Below are 17,309 nucleotides of genomic sequence, written 5' to 3'. Positions count from 1 at the left end.
TGACTTACACACCTGGGGCTTACTGGGGCTCCCATAAAACTACAGGAATTAAAAGCTGGGGGATTTTGGACATATTTTGAGGAGTTTTCTCAAGTTTTAGTTTTCTCAAGTTTAAGTTTTCTTTTGACATTTTACTGAGAAGGCATTATCTTATTCAAAAGCAAATCACAAAAAACTAGAAGGGCAAGACTGTGGAATCGAGGTCTTTTTATTGTTTTGTATTAAATACACAATTGAAATTGCTGCTTATACTGCTGTGCTGATGTAAGTGTCCTTTTCTGTTCGTAATATGGAGTTCTCTGATACATGTGGGTATCTTCAAAGGCTGACAGACTGTAACTAACATGTACATGTATCTCTATACGACTACTAAATATCAAGACAAAGATGATATTTTTTCCCTTATTTTTCAGAACTGTTATGAAATCAGGATCTGAGCTTGTTAAAGCAGGATTGCGTGCCTTTTTTGAAAATGCAGCTGAAGACTTGGAAAAAACTTCAGAAAATCTTAAACTGGGAAAATTTACTCATTCACGAACGCAAATCAAAGGTGTTTCACAGAATATCAATTACACTACTGTGGCATTATTACCAATCTTAACATCAATTTTTGAACATATTTCACAATATCACTTTGGAATAGATTTACTTTGTAAGTATTTTATTTTATTTTTTAATTTTATTGTCTTATAATACAAATGCTTTTTAGTAATGACTGCATGGATTCAGAGGATGAAATTCTGTTTTCAGTAACATGCACATTTCCAGAAATAATTCTGAAATTAGCATCATAATACTTTATTTTGAGTACACGTTCAAAAACAATGCTCACTAAGCTTCAAGTTAATTATAGACAATATTTCTCCAAACATTGAGAGGGAAATTAAAATATCCCTTTAAGTGCTCTCTTAACAAATGTGTGGAAGAGACTAGTTTTCTATACAAAATTTGCGTTTCATTATATTAAAGGAGACAACTTACTGTAAGTTCCCTGTGGATTTTCTCTTCTCTGGGAAAACCACTGTAGGTCTTCAAATTTGAATTTTCCCTATTTTTAGCATGTTCGTTTAAAAGTACTTAAATGATTCCTTGAGATTCAGCAATATGCTGAATGGTCTGATTATGTTCTAATGTTTCTAATGTTCGTAATTATGTTCCAAAATTTTGTATATATTTAGGTCATAATTAAAAGATGGATAACCATGAAAATAATTTCTTTAAAAATATGGTGAACCTTTAGATTATCTACCTAAAGGTCAGACACACAAAATGATGTCATTTAACTTAAAATTTTATTCTGCAAGTGTGATAACCTAGAATATTTTATTAGTGAATATCTGCTGTCCTCTTGGAATGTCTGATGATTTGGTAGGCTTTGGAATGGATGTGGACCAGGATTTAGAGACATTGAAGGTAAATACCATGTGGAGTATGGACAGTCAGAATGTTCAGTGTGCTAAAAGTTTTAGATACTGTTTAACAGATTGATTGAAACAGAGGTTTTGTATTTGGAAAGTAAATCTTAGCTGAATAAATATTGATAATGTATTTTTATTTTCCTCTAGTGGGTGATGTACAAGTTTCATGTTACAGAATTCTTTGTAGCCTCTATTCTCTTGGGACTGGAAAGAACATCTATGTTGAAAGGTATTAAGTGTAAAACTCAGCATGCAAAATTTTCTCTTCTTTAGGAGTCTGTTGCTTAGGTAATAAAGCAGTTTGGATGAAAGATGAATTTGAAAGAGTGAGAGATGTTTAAAATACACTTTCCCTTGAAAATAGCTTCCTATAGTTTAGCATTCAATTCCACAGGGAAAAAGCCCTCAATAGAAGTAAATAACTTATCCTGCATCTGGCAGAGTATCTGCACAGAGTCTATTTTTCCCATAGGAAAAGCTAAATTTTTCTTTGGGTTGCCATTAGATTCTCTAAGTTTTTCTACCACATATTGCTGTGATAAGTAGGCTGAGTACTAAGTAGGAAGCATCTGTTTCACACACAAGTCTATAAAGGGCTCTCAAAAGAGTTGTCCTGAGCATAAAATCCTGAGGATATGTAGAGTATTCTGACAACCATTAACTCCACAAAGGAAACAACCAGTTACTTGTATTTAAAAAAGAATAAGGTCTACAATACCTTTAAGCATCTAGTTGCTATGCTGTGTTTCAAGCCCTTTCTTCCAATAGGAGGGGATCAAATCTGTATCTCTTAGCTCAGAAAAGAGAATCCTAATTTTTTGTCTGTGTGTCACGAGACAGGAACCAAGATAAGGATAACCCATCCTTACCCATAACCCATACTTATGAAAGTTTTATGTTAGGCAATTTTTGCTGCCTTTCTTATGATGAAAAGTTTAAGATCCATAGGGAGAGAGAAACTAAACTGGAAGAAATTCAAGTCTGGTTAGGAGAGGCTATGCCTAGTGTGAGGAATGTTGGTCTCCAATTCCTTCCTTCCTGAGTTTATTCAGAATTCTTTCTGAATTTGCATTTTCATACAAAATGCAAGAGGTGTCTGGTGGACAGATCTTTCCTCCCACTCTGCATGAATGCACACGTGTGCACAAGCTGTATGTTCTCATTCAGACATTTATGCACAAAGCTATACTCTTTTTCTTCTCTTTCTGGGCTTCAAAATCTTAAATACTCCTTTACATAGATCTGATAGGAAAAATAGGAAGTGCCTTACTCCATATCTAACCAGAAGTCAGGGTCTCCTCAGAGGAAATGAAACATGATTGTGTTTGAGCTGCCTTTCAATAAGAAAAGCTCTCAGCCCAGGCCTCCACTTGATTGGTAAAATCTTAAACAAATCAGTTCTAGCAGTATCACCTTTGCCTGCAGCAACTGTCTTAGAATGGGAAAGTGATCAGATGAGATATATCTAAGGAAACTAATTATTCTCCTAGGCTGTGTGAGAAGTTCTCAACTATGGATTTAATAGAGTTTGTTTTTCACTCGTCTCAGGCTCCTAAATTACAGCTGTAGGCAGACATCAGTGTCTAGGTGGGAAGTAGGATTTCAAACACAATGCTCAATGTTTCAGCAAAACTTAGAAGTGAGTGATTGAGCTGACTTTAACAGTTATTCAAATTAAGCAATGTTCAGTTTCAGGATCAAATTGCAAGTTTTTCTCCTGGTTAATATTGGCAGGGACATTAAGAAGTTTTACTTTCATTGCAGAATGAGTCATAGTTCACTTTTCATAGATAAATATCTCTTTTTATGGCTGAAATAGCTCTGCTGGTTGCAGGGGCTCAAGACTGATTCTTAATGCAATTGCTGCTACTGCCCTGTTAAGACAAACTTCCATTGTCAAATATTTTATTCTTTGTATGAAGACCATTTAGCTTTAGGATGTTGGAGAGACATTTCTGATTTTTCTGTGAACATTTTTTCTCTAAAAGTCTCCATGGTACATAAATGTTAAGAATTGGATGCCAAATGCTGTTGATCTTGATTACTTTGAGCCCTAATGCTCTACTGAGTATCTTTCTTCATGATGTTCCACTTGTCTTGGTGCACTAGTAGATGATCCTTGGAAAGACACCTTTCCCTCACACTTGCCAGGAGTTGCCTCCAGAGGCTGAGTTTCTGCCCTTTTCCCAATCCCTTTTGCAATGCCCACATCCCAGGACAGGGATCCCAGATGCTTGGCTTCACTACCATCTGATTTCATATTCTGGGCCACAACATCCCAGCACTGGAGCCGTCAGGTCACGAGGGGCTCACCTGACTGGTGAATGAAATCTATTCACACATCTCACAGCTCACCCAGGGACAGGGATCAGGTGATTATCCCTCACCCTGAGTGTTCCTTCTTGTGAGGGCCCTACTTCCTCTTCCTCCCTCACTAGGCAAACTGATTCTCTTTGTCTTGTATTTTTTCTGCTGTGTAGGGATTACTGCTACTGGCACAGGTTGTTCCTCTGGTTCAGCTGCAGTTTGAGTGGCCACAATGCATTGCTTTCCTCCTCCCCCTGAAGGTGCTGTTTAGTATCAAGATGTGTCCAAAAATAGTAGCTAGAGCCCGGCATGTTGCATAACTTCTCACCACCCTGAAACTGCCACAGAAATTTTCCTTCAAATATTCTGCCACTTTATCAAGCACTTTAGTTGCTCTGGGGGTGAACATTGAAACTGTTGGAGCAGAATCATCCTTCAAAAGTCAGCCGATTTTCTTGCACCTTCCATACCACTAGTGACTATCCACCCTTGGGGCAGATCTCTGAAATACTCTCCTAAAAATCTCTTTTGAAACTCCATGGTGTGGACCAAAGCGAGGGGACCCAGCACACCAAGCAATAAGAGCATGCTTTTCTTAACATCCAAGGGAAGTTCAAAATCCTCAAAAGCAGTTGTAACAGGCCTGAAGGAGGATAAGGGAATGAAAAGATGGGGGAAATTATCTACCTTCTTCTTCCCACAGTCTGGGTACAATTATTACTGGACTCCCTGAGGTAGTGCCCAAGGTAAAGGCAGAAGAGCAACACTGAATACACATCCCAAATGACCTTCATTGTCCTTGTTATCATGTCATAAACTGATATTACACAGTGCAGCAACAAAGCAATCCTGATCCCTCTCTCTGCTCTGTAAAATATCACCATGAGTAGCACATATTGCATATATGGGAATATATACAGGGTTAGGTACCACAACCACATGAACCAACCAAGCAACATTGTGACCTAATATAACAAATGCTTAGATCATATTTGCTTCCTACCTGCTGTGGCCAGATCTATTGTTATCTCACCCTTTTCTGCCCTGTGTTGAGTGCCAAATGAGGATGTTGGTTTCAAAATGGTATTCCCTCAGTATTTCCCACAGAAACACTCCAAACCATGTGCCACTTGCTCAGTCCCTCCTCCCCTGTCCCTGTGGTGGAGGGAAAGAACTGGAGGCACTAAAGGTTGAGATAAGAGCAATTTACTGGAAACAGCAGCAAAATAAGGCAATGAACAGTAAGAGCAATAAATTGTGATGGTGTACAAGAAAGAGGCAAACAATTCACATGCAATTGCTCACCATCACACAGGACCCCTGCGCATGTCTGACCCCTAAGGAACCCTGTCCCTGGAAATGACATGAGGTGACATAGAATAACCTCTGGGTCTTGTCCATGCCAAAAATTAACCCTGTCCTGATCAGAACCAGAACATTGGTGGAAGTGGGTTTTTTTTAAACTGTTTTTCTTACACCACTGTGATCTTTTGTAGCTATTTCCATGTGAGAAATTAACTTTTTCTAAGTTGACAGATAGTTCCTAATGTTTAAAAAATATTTTAAAAATCAGCTATAAATACTAATACTTCTTTTTGTCATGTATGCTAGGCACTGAAAGCCTGGTGATACCCTTTTCCTCTCAGATGACTTTTAGTGTCTCTCCTATACAGGCAGCGTCCTGCACTTGGTGAGTGTTTAGCATCTCTTGCGGCAGCCATTCCAGTAGCATTCCTTGAACCTTCCCTCAACCATTACAATCCGCTGTCTGTCTTCAACACAAAAAGTGCAAGAGAAAGAGCAAGTAAGTACTGTTCCTCACCAAAAAAAACCCCCGAAAACTGGACTATTCACGCCAACTAAATAATAGCACTTGTATAATGGAAAAGCCCTGATTATATGCTTCAGCAGAGAACTCCTGCTACTGATGTTTCATTGCTTGCCATTTTATCTTTGCTCTACTTTGTTGAGACTGTGCCAACAATGTTCTCTTTCTCCAAATATTTTTTTATATTTTTCTGAACATGATATTTGAATACTGTTATAAAGGTGCATACTGTAATCTTTAAAGCTTAGTTTAAGATCTATGTATCTATATTAAAAATTTTTTTGGCAAAATAGAGTCATGTTCATGTAGCAAAATGCGAGAGGTATAATATCTGATTTAAGTGAACAGGAAAATAATTTCTATGGTTTTGTTGTCTAATCAGTGATCCAAAGCAGTTTGGTATAGGGAACTCCCAGCAGAATATGATTAATTCCATGAAACCTTGACAAAAAAGGGACCTTGAAAAGTTGGAGAGACTGGCAGAAAAGAACTGCCTGAAGTGCAGCAAAGGCAAATGTAGGGTCCTGCCCCTGGCAGGAATAACCCCAGGCTGGGGCTGAGCTGCTGGGAAGCAGCTCTGTGGAGAAGGACCTGGGAGTGCTGGTGGACACCAAACTGTCCCTGAGCCAGCAGTGCCCTGGTGGCCAAGAAGGCCAACGGGATCCTGGGCTGCCTTAGGAAGAGCATTGGCAGCAGGTCAAGGGAGGGGATCCTGCCCCTCTGCTCAGCCCTGGTGAGGCCTGACCTGGAGTGCTGTGTCCAGTTCTGGGCTCCTCAGGACAAGAGAGACAGGGAGCTGCTGGAGCTGGTCCAGTGGAGGACTCTGAAGATGATGAAGGGACTGGAGCATCTCTCTTAGGAGGAAAGGCTGAGGGAGCTGGGCCTGTTCAGCCTCAAGAAAATAGGACCCAGAGGGGACCTCATCAGTGTATACAAAATATCTCATGGGAGGATGTTAAGAGGATGGAGCCAGGTTCTCCTCAGTGGTGCCTACCAATAAGAAAACAGGCAACAGGCAGAAATTGATGCACAAGAAGTTTCACCTAGCATGAGGATGAACTTTCCTGTGTGGGTGACTCTGCACTGGAACTGATTGCTCAGAGGGGTTGTGAGTCTCTCTCACAGTAAACTCTCAAGAACTGTCTGGGCACAAACCTGTGCCATGAGCTCTAGGAATATCCCTGCTTGAGCAGGACCAGACCATAGAATCATAGAATAACCTGAGCTGGAAGGGACTCACAAGGATCACTGAGTCCAACTCATGGCCCTGCACAGGACTCCCCAGAAATCACACCACATGCCTAACAGCATTGTCCAAATGCTTCTTGAAACTCAGGCTGGTGCTGCAACCAGTTCCCAATTGACTAGACTAAGATCCTCATAAGGCTTCCCCTTCAGAACCTTCCTTATCCTTGTGGTCCCCCTTTAGGTGCCCACTAAAAGCTGAATGCCTTTTTAAAATTCTGATGCCCAAAACTGCACACAATAGGTAAGGCCACACCTCAAGGTGAGGCTGCCCCAGCTCAGAGCAGACTGGGACAATCCTCTCCCTTGCCCGGCTGGCTGTGCCGGGCCTGATGAACTCCTCAACAGGGTTGGCCCTCATGGCTGCCAGGGAACTGCTGGCTCATAATAAACTTGCTGCCAAACAAGGTCCTCAGGTTCTGTTCCATGACACTGCTTTCCAGCATCTCATTCCTTAGTCTATACACACAACCCCACAATGGGCCTTACCCATTCTCTGATTCTGTTGAAAGGAACATGAGTTCTTCTACACTGAATTTCTTTGCTTGCTTTTCTCCCAACTTACTCCTGATGGACTCATATCTTAAAATATTTCGGCATTTTCCTCACTGATCCATGAAAGAGTCATTACCTGCCAATATCATTCTACCTTTAAACAAACAAGAAAAAAAAAATACAGGTCTATTTATTTCATATGCTTCATAATGTTTTTTCATATAAAAGCAGTTTGGAAAAGCTTCTGCTAGCCCTTCCACTCTGTCAGGTCTGCTTTATAGGAACAGCACTATATCCATTACCATATCCAGAAATAGTGGAAGAATTTTGCTTGAGTGGCATTAGATTGTGGTGGTTGTTAACTGCTCAATAAGCATCCTTCATTTTCTAATACAAGCATATGATAACTGGAATTCTTTCCTGGCATTTTTGTTGGGAGATAGTTCATGAGCCAAGTACAGTTTCATTTTAACCCCACACTTAATTTTAAATTGTTTATTTCCCTTCCCCTGAGGTGGACTTAATCTTTGGTAAATCAGCATAAAAATTATGATTATGAATACAATGTCCAGAGTATAATTGTTAGCATTCAGGAACACATGATCATGAAATGATTATATGAAGGTGCTTTATTAAGAGCTCTGGGTGTCAGGGGTACACATACCCAAATCTGACCCCCCTTGGTTCTGAGTTGAACATGTTTATATACTTGATTGTTATATAACTTACATATTAATTATTAAACTTACATTGTTCCATTGTATGCATTGATTTTACCCAAATATGGATTTCTCCAAAATCCCCCCAAACCCCTAACCTAGTTTCTCATGAGTCTTTAAACAATAATTATATCTAATCACATCTAATAATTATATCATTTATCATATAGTAACTACACAGGTTCAGTTTCACATGATCTTAGCAAGCACAAGGCCTAACATTTCCCAGAGCCTACTTTTAACACTTTTCCCAGGGCTTGCCAAGCCTATCTTTCTTTCTAACTCCTCGAATTTTCTATGATTTTAAAATCTTTTACTATTATAACCAATATTATTATTAGCTCTGTTCTGCACTTTTACATAGCTCACCAGGTAATTGCAGGACATCTTAGGGCAAAGCCATAGCTTCATGGCAGCTGTTGCTCACATTATTGCTATGCACATCATCTGTAAGACACAATTTAGGAAACTAGATACCTGTGTGTACCCAAAAGTGTTACTCTAGTTCTGCCTATCCAAGATGGTGAAGGAAAAAAAATCTGAGCCATTTGTATTTAGGGTTTGAACATAGATGTTCTCTTTCATTTTGCTAATTAATATTTTGGTTTTCTACCCTTACTTGCAGTTTTAGGTATGCCTGATACAGTTGAAGAAATGTGCCCAGAGATCCCTCAGTTGGAAAGACTAATAAAGGAAATAAATGATTTAGCAGAGTCTGGAGCAAGGTATACTGAAATGCCTCATGTAATTGAGGTGATCTTACCCATGCTATGCAACTATTTATCTTACTGGTGGGAAAGAGGGTCTGAGAGTGTTCCTCAAAGTGCTGGGCCTTGCTGTACAATGATAACATCTGAGCATCTGAGCATCGTTCTAGGAAACATTCTAAAAATCATCAACAACAATCTGGGAATAGATGAAGCATCTTGGATGAAAAGAATTGCAGGTACTGAAAATATTTTTTGAACAGTAATTGTACTAATAATATTTGATTGCTTTGCTATGCTTTATCTTATTGCTCAGTGATATAATAACAAAAAATTATAACTAGAACCATCATGAAAGAAAGATAAATAAAAGATAAGTAACAATAAGAGAAATATGTTTATATTTTATTATGTTATATGTATGTATTGTAGCATCCCTGTAAGTAGAGAGCTTTCTATTCACCCTAAAAAGATTTTGAAAATCTCCTCTATGCACTGTATAAGAGCGTTAGCATTTAATTTGGAGTTGTGAACTCCACTGATTTTCAAGACAGCTGAGTTTTACAGTTGAGGGTATAAGAGCTGTGAATTCTGTTCATGAAATATCAGGACAAAATGGAAAGAAAGTGTAAATGGTGAAATAATCTCAGGAGTAACCCAGGTTCAAAATTAGTTGGTTTTCCTGAATAAATGTACTAGAGCTATTAAATAAGCTGATTTTTTTTTCAAAATATCAAATTTTATCAAAATATATAGTAATATATAATAACTATCCTGCTAAAGAAATATCCACATTTTATCATTCATATTATACAGTGTAAGAATATAATGTGAAGTAACATTAGTTCAAGAAAATCTACCTAAAGGTAATAATCTCCTGCTAAATATGCTAATATTTCCTGCTAAGTATGCTTTGAATAAGCAGTACCATTAGTACTGTGTTTTTGGTATTATTTGAAATGCTGGAACGTCTTTAATAATAAAAAGGATTTGATTAAAATTTAGTAAGATGTTTGCTGCTTATTTGTAGAGTGTTTCCTGCAGTTTTGTACTGATTTTTCATCTACATAAGGTGATAATATACTCATGTTGTTGCAAGGATTTTTGACTTGGGTAGTTTGCATTTTATTGCTAGTACTTGTACAAAAATGATCTATTAACTTGAATTATTCAGTCATTCTCTGCATTTTAACTTGCCCAAGGCAAAATAGGTAAATCATTTCTTCCATAATTCTATTTTTCTGGTGGCTTTCTGACATTGGATACAAAAAACCCATCCCAGACACAAAAAAAGCCAAACAAAACAAAAATCATTTTTTTGAGAATTTTGTCTCAATCCTTATTTTCTTAGATTCTTAGAGACATGGGACTTGCCAAAACCATGAGAGTTTAATTGATATAAATCTGAAATACTTATAATCCAAATCCACAGTTATTTAGTCTCCCAATATGCAGTTTTTATGAAGCTACATTCATAGTCTTATTAATAATTTTATGGTGCAGAAATTTATGAAGTCCAAGCCCCATAACCTTTACTGTTTCTAGAACTTCAGTGTTCATGTTAATACAATGAAAAACACCAGTTATGCATTAATCACAGAATTATCTGTATTTTCACATCCAGTTTATGCTCAACCCATCATCAGCAAAGCCAGACCTGATCTTCTCAGATCTCACTTTATTCCAACACTGGATAAATTGAAGAAAAAAGCTATGAAGATAGTGATGGAAGAGGAGCAACTGAAAGCAGACAATAAAAATGACACCCAAGAAGCAGAGCTACTCATTCTTGATGAGTTTGCTGTTCTTTGTAGGGACCTTTATGCCTTCTATCCAATGTTGATACGTTATGTAGACAACAACAGGTAAAAAAACCTAATAATTAAACTCATATTTATTACTCAATATACTGGAATCTATGATAAATCAGGAGGAACAGAGTTCACTTAAAGTTAGGGTGAGAATCCAGTCCTGTGTGTTTCAAGATTCCTAAATCTTAATCCTGAATAATTTTAAACTCTTTAAAAATGCTGTACCTTGAATTCACACCTTTTGCTCAGATGCGAATTCCTAGATTAACTAGAAAAATGTTACCTGATCTATTAGAGGTTATTATGTTAAACTGTCTTCTTTTAAGTATCTTATTTGAAATTTCTCTTATTTCTGTAATTAGGGCTAATTGGCTAAAGAAACCAGATGCAGATTCTGATGAACTCTTTCGAATGGTTGCTGAAGTTTTTATCCTGTGGTGTAAATCACATGTAAGATAAAATGTACACTTTTCCTTTCATTTCTTTAAATAGAAGTGTGGTCCATGAAGATGAGTTAAACTTCTGGTGATCTTTTTTCTTTATTTTAGAATTTTAAAAGAGAAGAACAAAATTTTGTGATTCAGAATGAAATCAACAATTTGGCATTTTTAACAGGAGACACCAAAAGCAAGATGTCTAAAGTAAGTTAATAAAAAATCGTGGATCAGGTAAATCTACACTATGTGTTTAATATGTTGAAAGAAGGCTCTGAAAATACATTCAGATTCTAGGTGCTCTGCTGTTAGAAGAGAAGAAAAATAGTTTTGTTTTTTGATGACAGATGTGACAACTAATATGCAAAATGTAGTCTATGTACCTTAGAGTTACTTACAAAATGTCTGCTAATACACAGAGACACAAGATTAAAATAAAAGTCTTGATTTGAAAAAGTTGCAAATATAAGAAAATATGGGCTGTATTATAAAATATGGGTTATTGAACATTCAGGAAAGAAAAAGTAGACTATTTTATAAAAGCAAGTGAAAAAACACTGCCTCATCATTTTCATGTGAACGTCAGTCTGCATTGTTCTGTCAGCTCTGATGGAGCACTGCTGTCTTTGTATATACATCTTTAGTTATACATATAGTGTACTAGTACTACATGTGCACCATTTTTCTTGTTTCTTATCAAGTAACACATTCATTTCTTTTTTGGCTAATTTTCAATATGACAAGATGCTGATAAGATGGCTTCAAAGTATATCTTCTTATCTGTATAATAGAGAAATTGTCAAGGTAGTTGTCAAAGGCTGCTTTGACCTTAGCTGAGGAAATTGCCTTACTCAGCTAAAGCCAGATGAAGTCTAATTTCAAATTAGTATTGGTAAATATAGTGAAGAAACCCTTTATTTTATTCATATTTATTTTGAGTTTGGAGTAACCCTCTTCTGAAGGTGTAGCACAGAGGGAGTGTTTAAAGATTTTTATTTCACTATGATTTTGGTTACCTGTAACCTAGCTACTGCAAGTCCAATTTCAAACAATAGAGAAGATGATAAAAGGTGCCATTAGTTTCTTAATTATCTTTAAAAATGTGTTTTCAAATGTGTTTAAAACCCATTTTTTAAATTTTTTTTTTTCTATGAATTTTTTAACTTTCGAAACCTGACTAAGCCAAACCCTGATAATGGAATTTTACAAGCAAAAATAGCATGTTATCTTCTCATCATTAGTTCATGACCTGCACTGAAAAACAAGTCCAACTTTATAAAGAATTTTGTGTTAAGAGATAAGGAAATTTTTAACCTGTTTTCTTGTTGTCAAGATGCAGCTTATCAAAATTGTTTGATAGAATTGGAATGTTTATATCATCCCTACTAACAAAATAAATAGCAGGCACATCCAGGCTGTTTGAGGAGCAATTGCATACTGTAACAGAATATAATATGTAGCTCTCTACTTTTATCACGTGGCAATCATTGCACACACATTTATTATGTGTATTTTAACATTTATACATTATAGCTGGCCTGAGGAGACAAAAAAAGAGGTTTACTTTCTTTTTTTAAATATCACGGATTAGAAACAGTATATTTAATGTAAATTGTGTCCCACTGCAGTTCTGATAACAGCATAACATGAGGTAAAGGGTTAGAGTCTGTCATATTTTTGTCAGTCTGGCATGGAATAAAAGACAAGTCTTTACAAAATAAGGAAGAGGTAGGTCTCATACTGTTCTGATTTTGATAAAACCACAGGAATTTAACATCGAGAAGCTCTACTAGCTAAATCTGATTTTGAGATTAAATTTTCAAATGCCTGTTCTGTATATTTAAGCATACAGATATACTATGTATGAATAGTTGTATGAATATATTTGTAACAGACATGTAGATGCATATGTAAACACACTTTTATTCTGATGGCTATACAGTACAGAGAGTTTTTAGTGTTTTTTGTATGCATATAATTTTTTGTAAGCATATTAATGTCAACTTATGGTGTTCCAGGACACTGTGCATGGTTATTGCTAATAAAGGAAGAAAGAAAATATTATATTGTTCATGACTGAATATTTTATTAATATGGTACTGTAACAGCAGGTATAATTGCAGAACAGCTGATAATTTAGATATTTGTTTCATGATGACTTAAATACCATGATGAAATATATGAAGTGGCTTTTAAAAGTGTTGTATTGGTTTTCTGTATATGGTTTCTAAGCAGGAAATTGCTAATATTTCATAATATAAAATGTAAGTGGTCTAAACCCAGCACATTCAATAAAGGATAAATTTACAGCTGATTTTTTTTTAAAGTCTGCATAGGTTGAAAGAAACAAGAAATTTTCTAATTAACCGAATTTCAGATTTTCTTGTAGGTTTGATATTTATTTCTATCCTTACATACTGATACAATTTCTTGCTTTAGTAATAACATCTCAAAAAGTAGCATGTTAACAGAATAATTAGCCCTTTCCTCTCTATCACTTATTCCTCTCTATTCACATTATTTCTACTGAAAGCAATCTTATCCAATATTTATCAAGCATGAGAAGTATAGAAAACTGAATATGAACATTAGCTATTGCCCAAGGCAGAATATTTTGGGCTCTCCTAAAGGAGTAAGGCCCCAGGCTGATCTCAGACTGCCTTAGGTAACAGAGGCAAAGACTTCGTGTTTTTCCTGATATGCAATACTGGAATGCCATCAGAGTGTAAGGTGTACTATATCATGTACAGAAGGTTGTATACCCTTACATGCCATTTGGAAGAAAAAACAAGAAAGCAGAGGAGGAAGGAGTAGCATTCTGTTATTTATTGGTAGCTAATAGCTGTGGTAACAAATGATTCATCATTGCAATCAAGAAACTCATTAACTACCCATTGTATTTTAATTATTCCATATTAACTTTGTTAATAGTTTTTCAAATAAATGTATTAACAGCTGAGCATTTAATTTTTCTTTTCTAAAAATATGGCAGCAGAATGCTCGGAGGGGAATGGTAAGTTAGAGAAGTTTCAGTCTGAGAGAGACTGGTAACTTAGATCACATTGAAATACCAGATTTGTGATAAGTGTTGAAATGGAGAATTTAAACACATTCAACTCCACTAGTCTATTATTTTTGAACTCTTCCTAGGCCTCATGATAAAATAGCCTTTTATGTAAGAGGAAATGATGTCTTATTGTGTTTTTCGGTTAATTGGAATTGAAGACTAAATGTATACATTTACATGTACATAATAATTGTATAATATGTATGTGGGCAATTTGTCTGTGCCAGTTTTGGAATCTAAATGAATGTGTGGCTGGATATACACCCTCAGTTGCTAAACATTTGCATATCCTACTGAAGTTTTATTTTACTTTCCTTCATTAATTTTTTAATCTATTTTAAAGAATGTTTCAGTAGACCTATTATAGAAGTTAGAAGCAGTCATAAAATGCAAGTTCATAATACAAAATGACTTGGTTGTTTGTGCCCATCTGTATTATGTAGTACATATTGTTTGTAAATTTACAGTAGTTAAAGGATTTCATGCAGTAATTTTAGATCTCTTCTTTGAGAGTATTTCAATTGCATAGAATAAATTTCCTTTGGATAGACTGAGGTAAATCAGGAGTGGATTATTTTTATAATCAGCTACAATAAATTAAATATAATTAACATCATGTCTTTTCTTGCTTTAGTGTATACATACACCTGTATATACCTGCTGAACCATTTCCATGACATATCTACCTATTTCACTTCACTGAAATGTTAAATTAGAATTTGCTATTTGTCTAAGGTATTAAAGATTCTAAGATGCTAAGATTCTAACGCTAAATTTGAATATTAGCCTTTCACTTTTCTTGACTTGTACCTGTTTTTATTGCTATGTAAAATGCATTGAGTAGGCTATAAAAAGATGTTAATAATAGCTTGACATCAACATTTTGAAACTTATCCAGGTTTTCATAAGAAAATTAAGTTACTGTTAGGGCAGAATGACAGAAGTGAGGGCTTGTGTGTGTTTTTTTTCCTGCTTGTTTTTAATCAACAGTTTTTTATAGAATTTTCCTATGCCTGGTTGAGAATTCTTCTCAATAACTGTTTATTTTATTTTATTTTACCATAAATAAATGATTTTGTTATTTTCTTAAGATTTCCTGACACAATTATAGTGAATGTTAACTATGGAATACATATTTAGTTAAGTGTCTTTATGGTATTAATATAATAAATGGGAAAGAAACCTCTGTATGTAGGAGAGTTACAGCTGAGTTTATAACATTGTTCTCAAAATGGGTACTGCTGAGAGATGCAAGCTGAAGTTTTCTCTCAGGCTGTCTTCAAAAGAGTAATAAGCTATACAGTGAGAAATGGATCTATAAGTTAAGTGTTATCACCTTGCCAGTGATAGTTTGATTTCTAAACACAGTTTTTTCTCAAACACATTTTGGTGGGGAAAAGATGTAGAAAGAGCTATTTTTGTGAAAATGTGACTATTTTTCATTACTGGACTGTCCAGAGTTCCAGACGCCTTTCTTCTTTCAACAAAATCAGGAAAAGATGCAGTAATCAGTGTATTGATAGGTTAACTTACTGGGTGTCCTTATATGTGCAAGGAACAAATGTAAGTGTGTAGTAGAACAGCAACAGAAATTCAGAAGTTCAATCATTCAATAAAGATAAGTTGATTTCACTAAGATCTCATTTGGTTATGCATTTACAGTCTATTGTTTTAGCTCTGATCTTATATTTTTACTCTCCTCATAAAGCTGAGTAAGTTTATAAGTAACTTGTAAAATTATCATCCTTTCATCTCTTTTACTTATGTTTGTTTTTTTCCCTTTATTTTTCTTTCATACAGGCCATGCAAGTAAAGGTACAGGTCAAAGTGCATGATGTGTCTTTGTTTTAGATTTAGACATGATCAGGCTCCAAGCACTCTTTCCATTGATCATAGCAGTGGCGTCACAAAGTGAAGCACCAGGTTCCGCCTACTATAAATTGTGTACAAGCTAAAGTGGCAGCCTTTGACCAGAGCAGATGAAATTCCTTTTGGCACTCTTAAAAATTGCTTAATGTGAAAATGTACTAAAGCCACACTTTGTAACTATTTTAGATGTACATTCTGCCTCTGCTGTCCTTCTGCATTCTATTTTTTTGCTAAAATGGTGAAGTAGACATTGTAAAAGAAATGTCTAAGTAGAGTCTTTAGAAAGATGTATTTGGCTTATGATATTCAAGAAGACTATTTGGGAGAAATGTGATATAAGCTCTACCCCATCTGTAGATGAATAGAAAATTGTTTTAAATCAAATAAGTTTAAATAAAATACCTAGTTCAAACCCTACCTTTTTCCAAAAGTAAAATGATCTTTGCTAAATGTGTGAGGTATGACAAAGCTTTTGAATAATCCTTATTTCTTTTATGTATTTAATATATTTGAAGATTTCTTTTCCTCCAGTGAACAATAAGTCACTTCCCCTTGCATCACTCATTTTTTATTTTTTTTAATATGAATTTCTAAAATAGATGAGTGCTTTCTGACCTATGGTGCATTCTTCACTGGTGAAGCAGAATAAGCAGAAAAATGGAGCATAAACCCTTTCATCTTTTCCTTCACCCTGTATGCTGAGAAGCACATATGATGAAGAGCTTTTAATCAATTAAACTGGAGACATGAGCTAAAAAGGGAGAAGCTCTGTTAAACTAATAATCTGATTTCATGCTTTGCTACTGCCAAACTTCTCCAGGTATACAGAGTAGGATTTAATGGCTGCTCTCATAGTAATCTCAAAGAACTGAAGCTCAAAGAGGGATGGAAAGACAAAAAATATTAATTCCATAATCTTAACCAGTATTAGCCAAGTTTTTAGTGTAAATAAATTATTTCTTCCTTTTCATTGTGTATTTAGTTACTATTAATCTACTAAAGAATCTGTAACTGTTTTTTTTCAGAAATACCCATTTTTAAATCCTCAGACAAGTAAGATCATTACATGCTTTTAGGCAACAAAATTATATAATTCCTCCTGTTGAGGTCCTTTTAGCATAGTTATTAAGGCAAAATATATCAGATTTAATGCTCCTATGTATGTAATGGAAGTATTGCATGTGCATAGGTGCACATTAGAACTGAAAGAGACAAAATTCCATTGTCATTTAGGTTTCAGTCTGACTCCATACATTTACTAGCAGGAGAAGTGAATTTAGAGACAGCAGAATTTATGGCAAAGGCAGAATGGATCTTTTAATATTTTGAAAATTCTTCAGTTTTAAGCTTCACCAATCTTATTAATCTTACACAGACATAAAGAAAATTTGACATGCAAAATGCCCATG

General features: G+C 35.5%; 1 protein-coding gene across 2 annotated transcripts in view; it reads left to right on the top strand.

The window, feature by feature from the left end:
* Positions 1-17,309, top strand: part of RYR3 (ryanodine receptor 3) — a 197,146-nt gene that overhangs the window by 139,243 nt on the left and 40,594 nt on the right. For both annotated transcript variants that reach the window (XM_086892711.1, XM_086892710.1), the window contains exons 63-70: positions 414-652; positions 1,566-1,647; positions 5,399-5,529; positions 8,638-8,958; positions 10,344-10,584; positions 10,893-10,980; positions 11,079-11,171; positions 15,832-15,846. In XM_086892711.1, coding sequence (XP_086748837.1) covers positions 414-652; positions 1,566-1,647; positions 5,399-5,529; positions 8,638-8,958; positions 10,344-10,584; positions 10,893-10,980; positions 11,079-11,171; positions 15,832-15,846 — 1,210 coding nt within the window. The remainder of the gene's footprint in view (positions 1-413; positions 653-1,565; positions 1,648-5,398; positions 5,530-8,637; positions 8,959-10,343; positions 10,585-10,892; positions 10,981-11,078; positions 11,172-15,831; positions 15,847-17,309) is intronic.

The sequence above is a fragment of the Cyanistes caeruleus genome, chromosome 6 (assembly GCF_971803275.1).
Source record: "Cyanistes caeruleus chromosome 6, bCyaCae1.hap1.1, whole genome shotgun sequence".
Classification (NCBI taxonomy): domain Eukaryota; kingdom Metazoa; phylum Chordata; class Aves; order Passeriformes; family Paridae; genus Cyanistes; species Cyanistes caeruleus.
The sequence above is the reverse complement of the archived record's forward strand: the minus strand, read 5'-3'. Positions and strand labels throughout refer to the sequence as shown.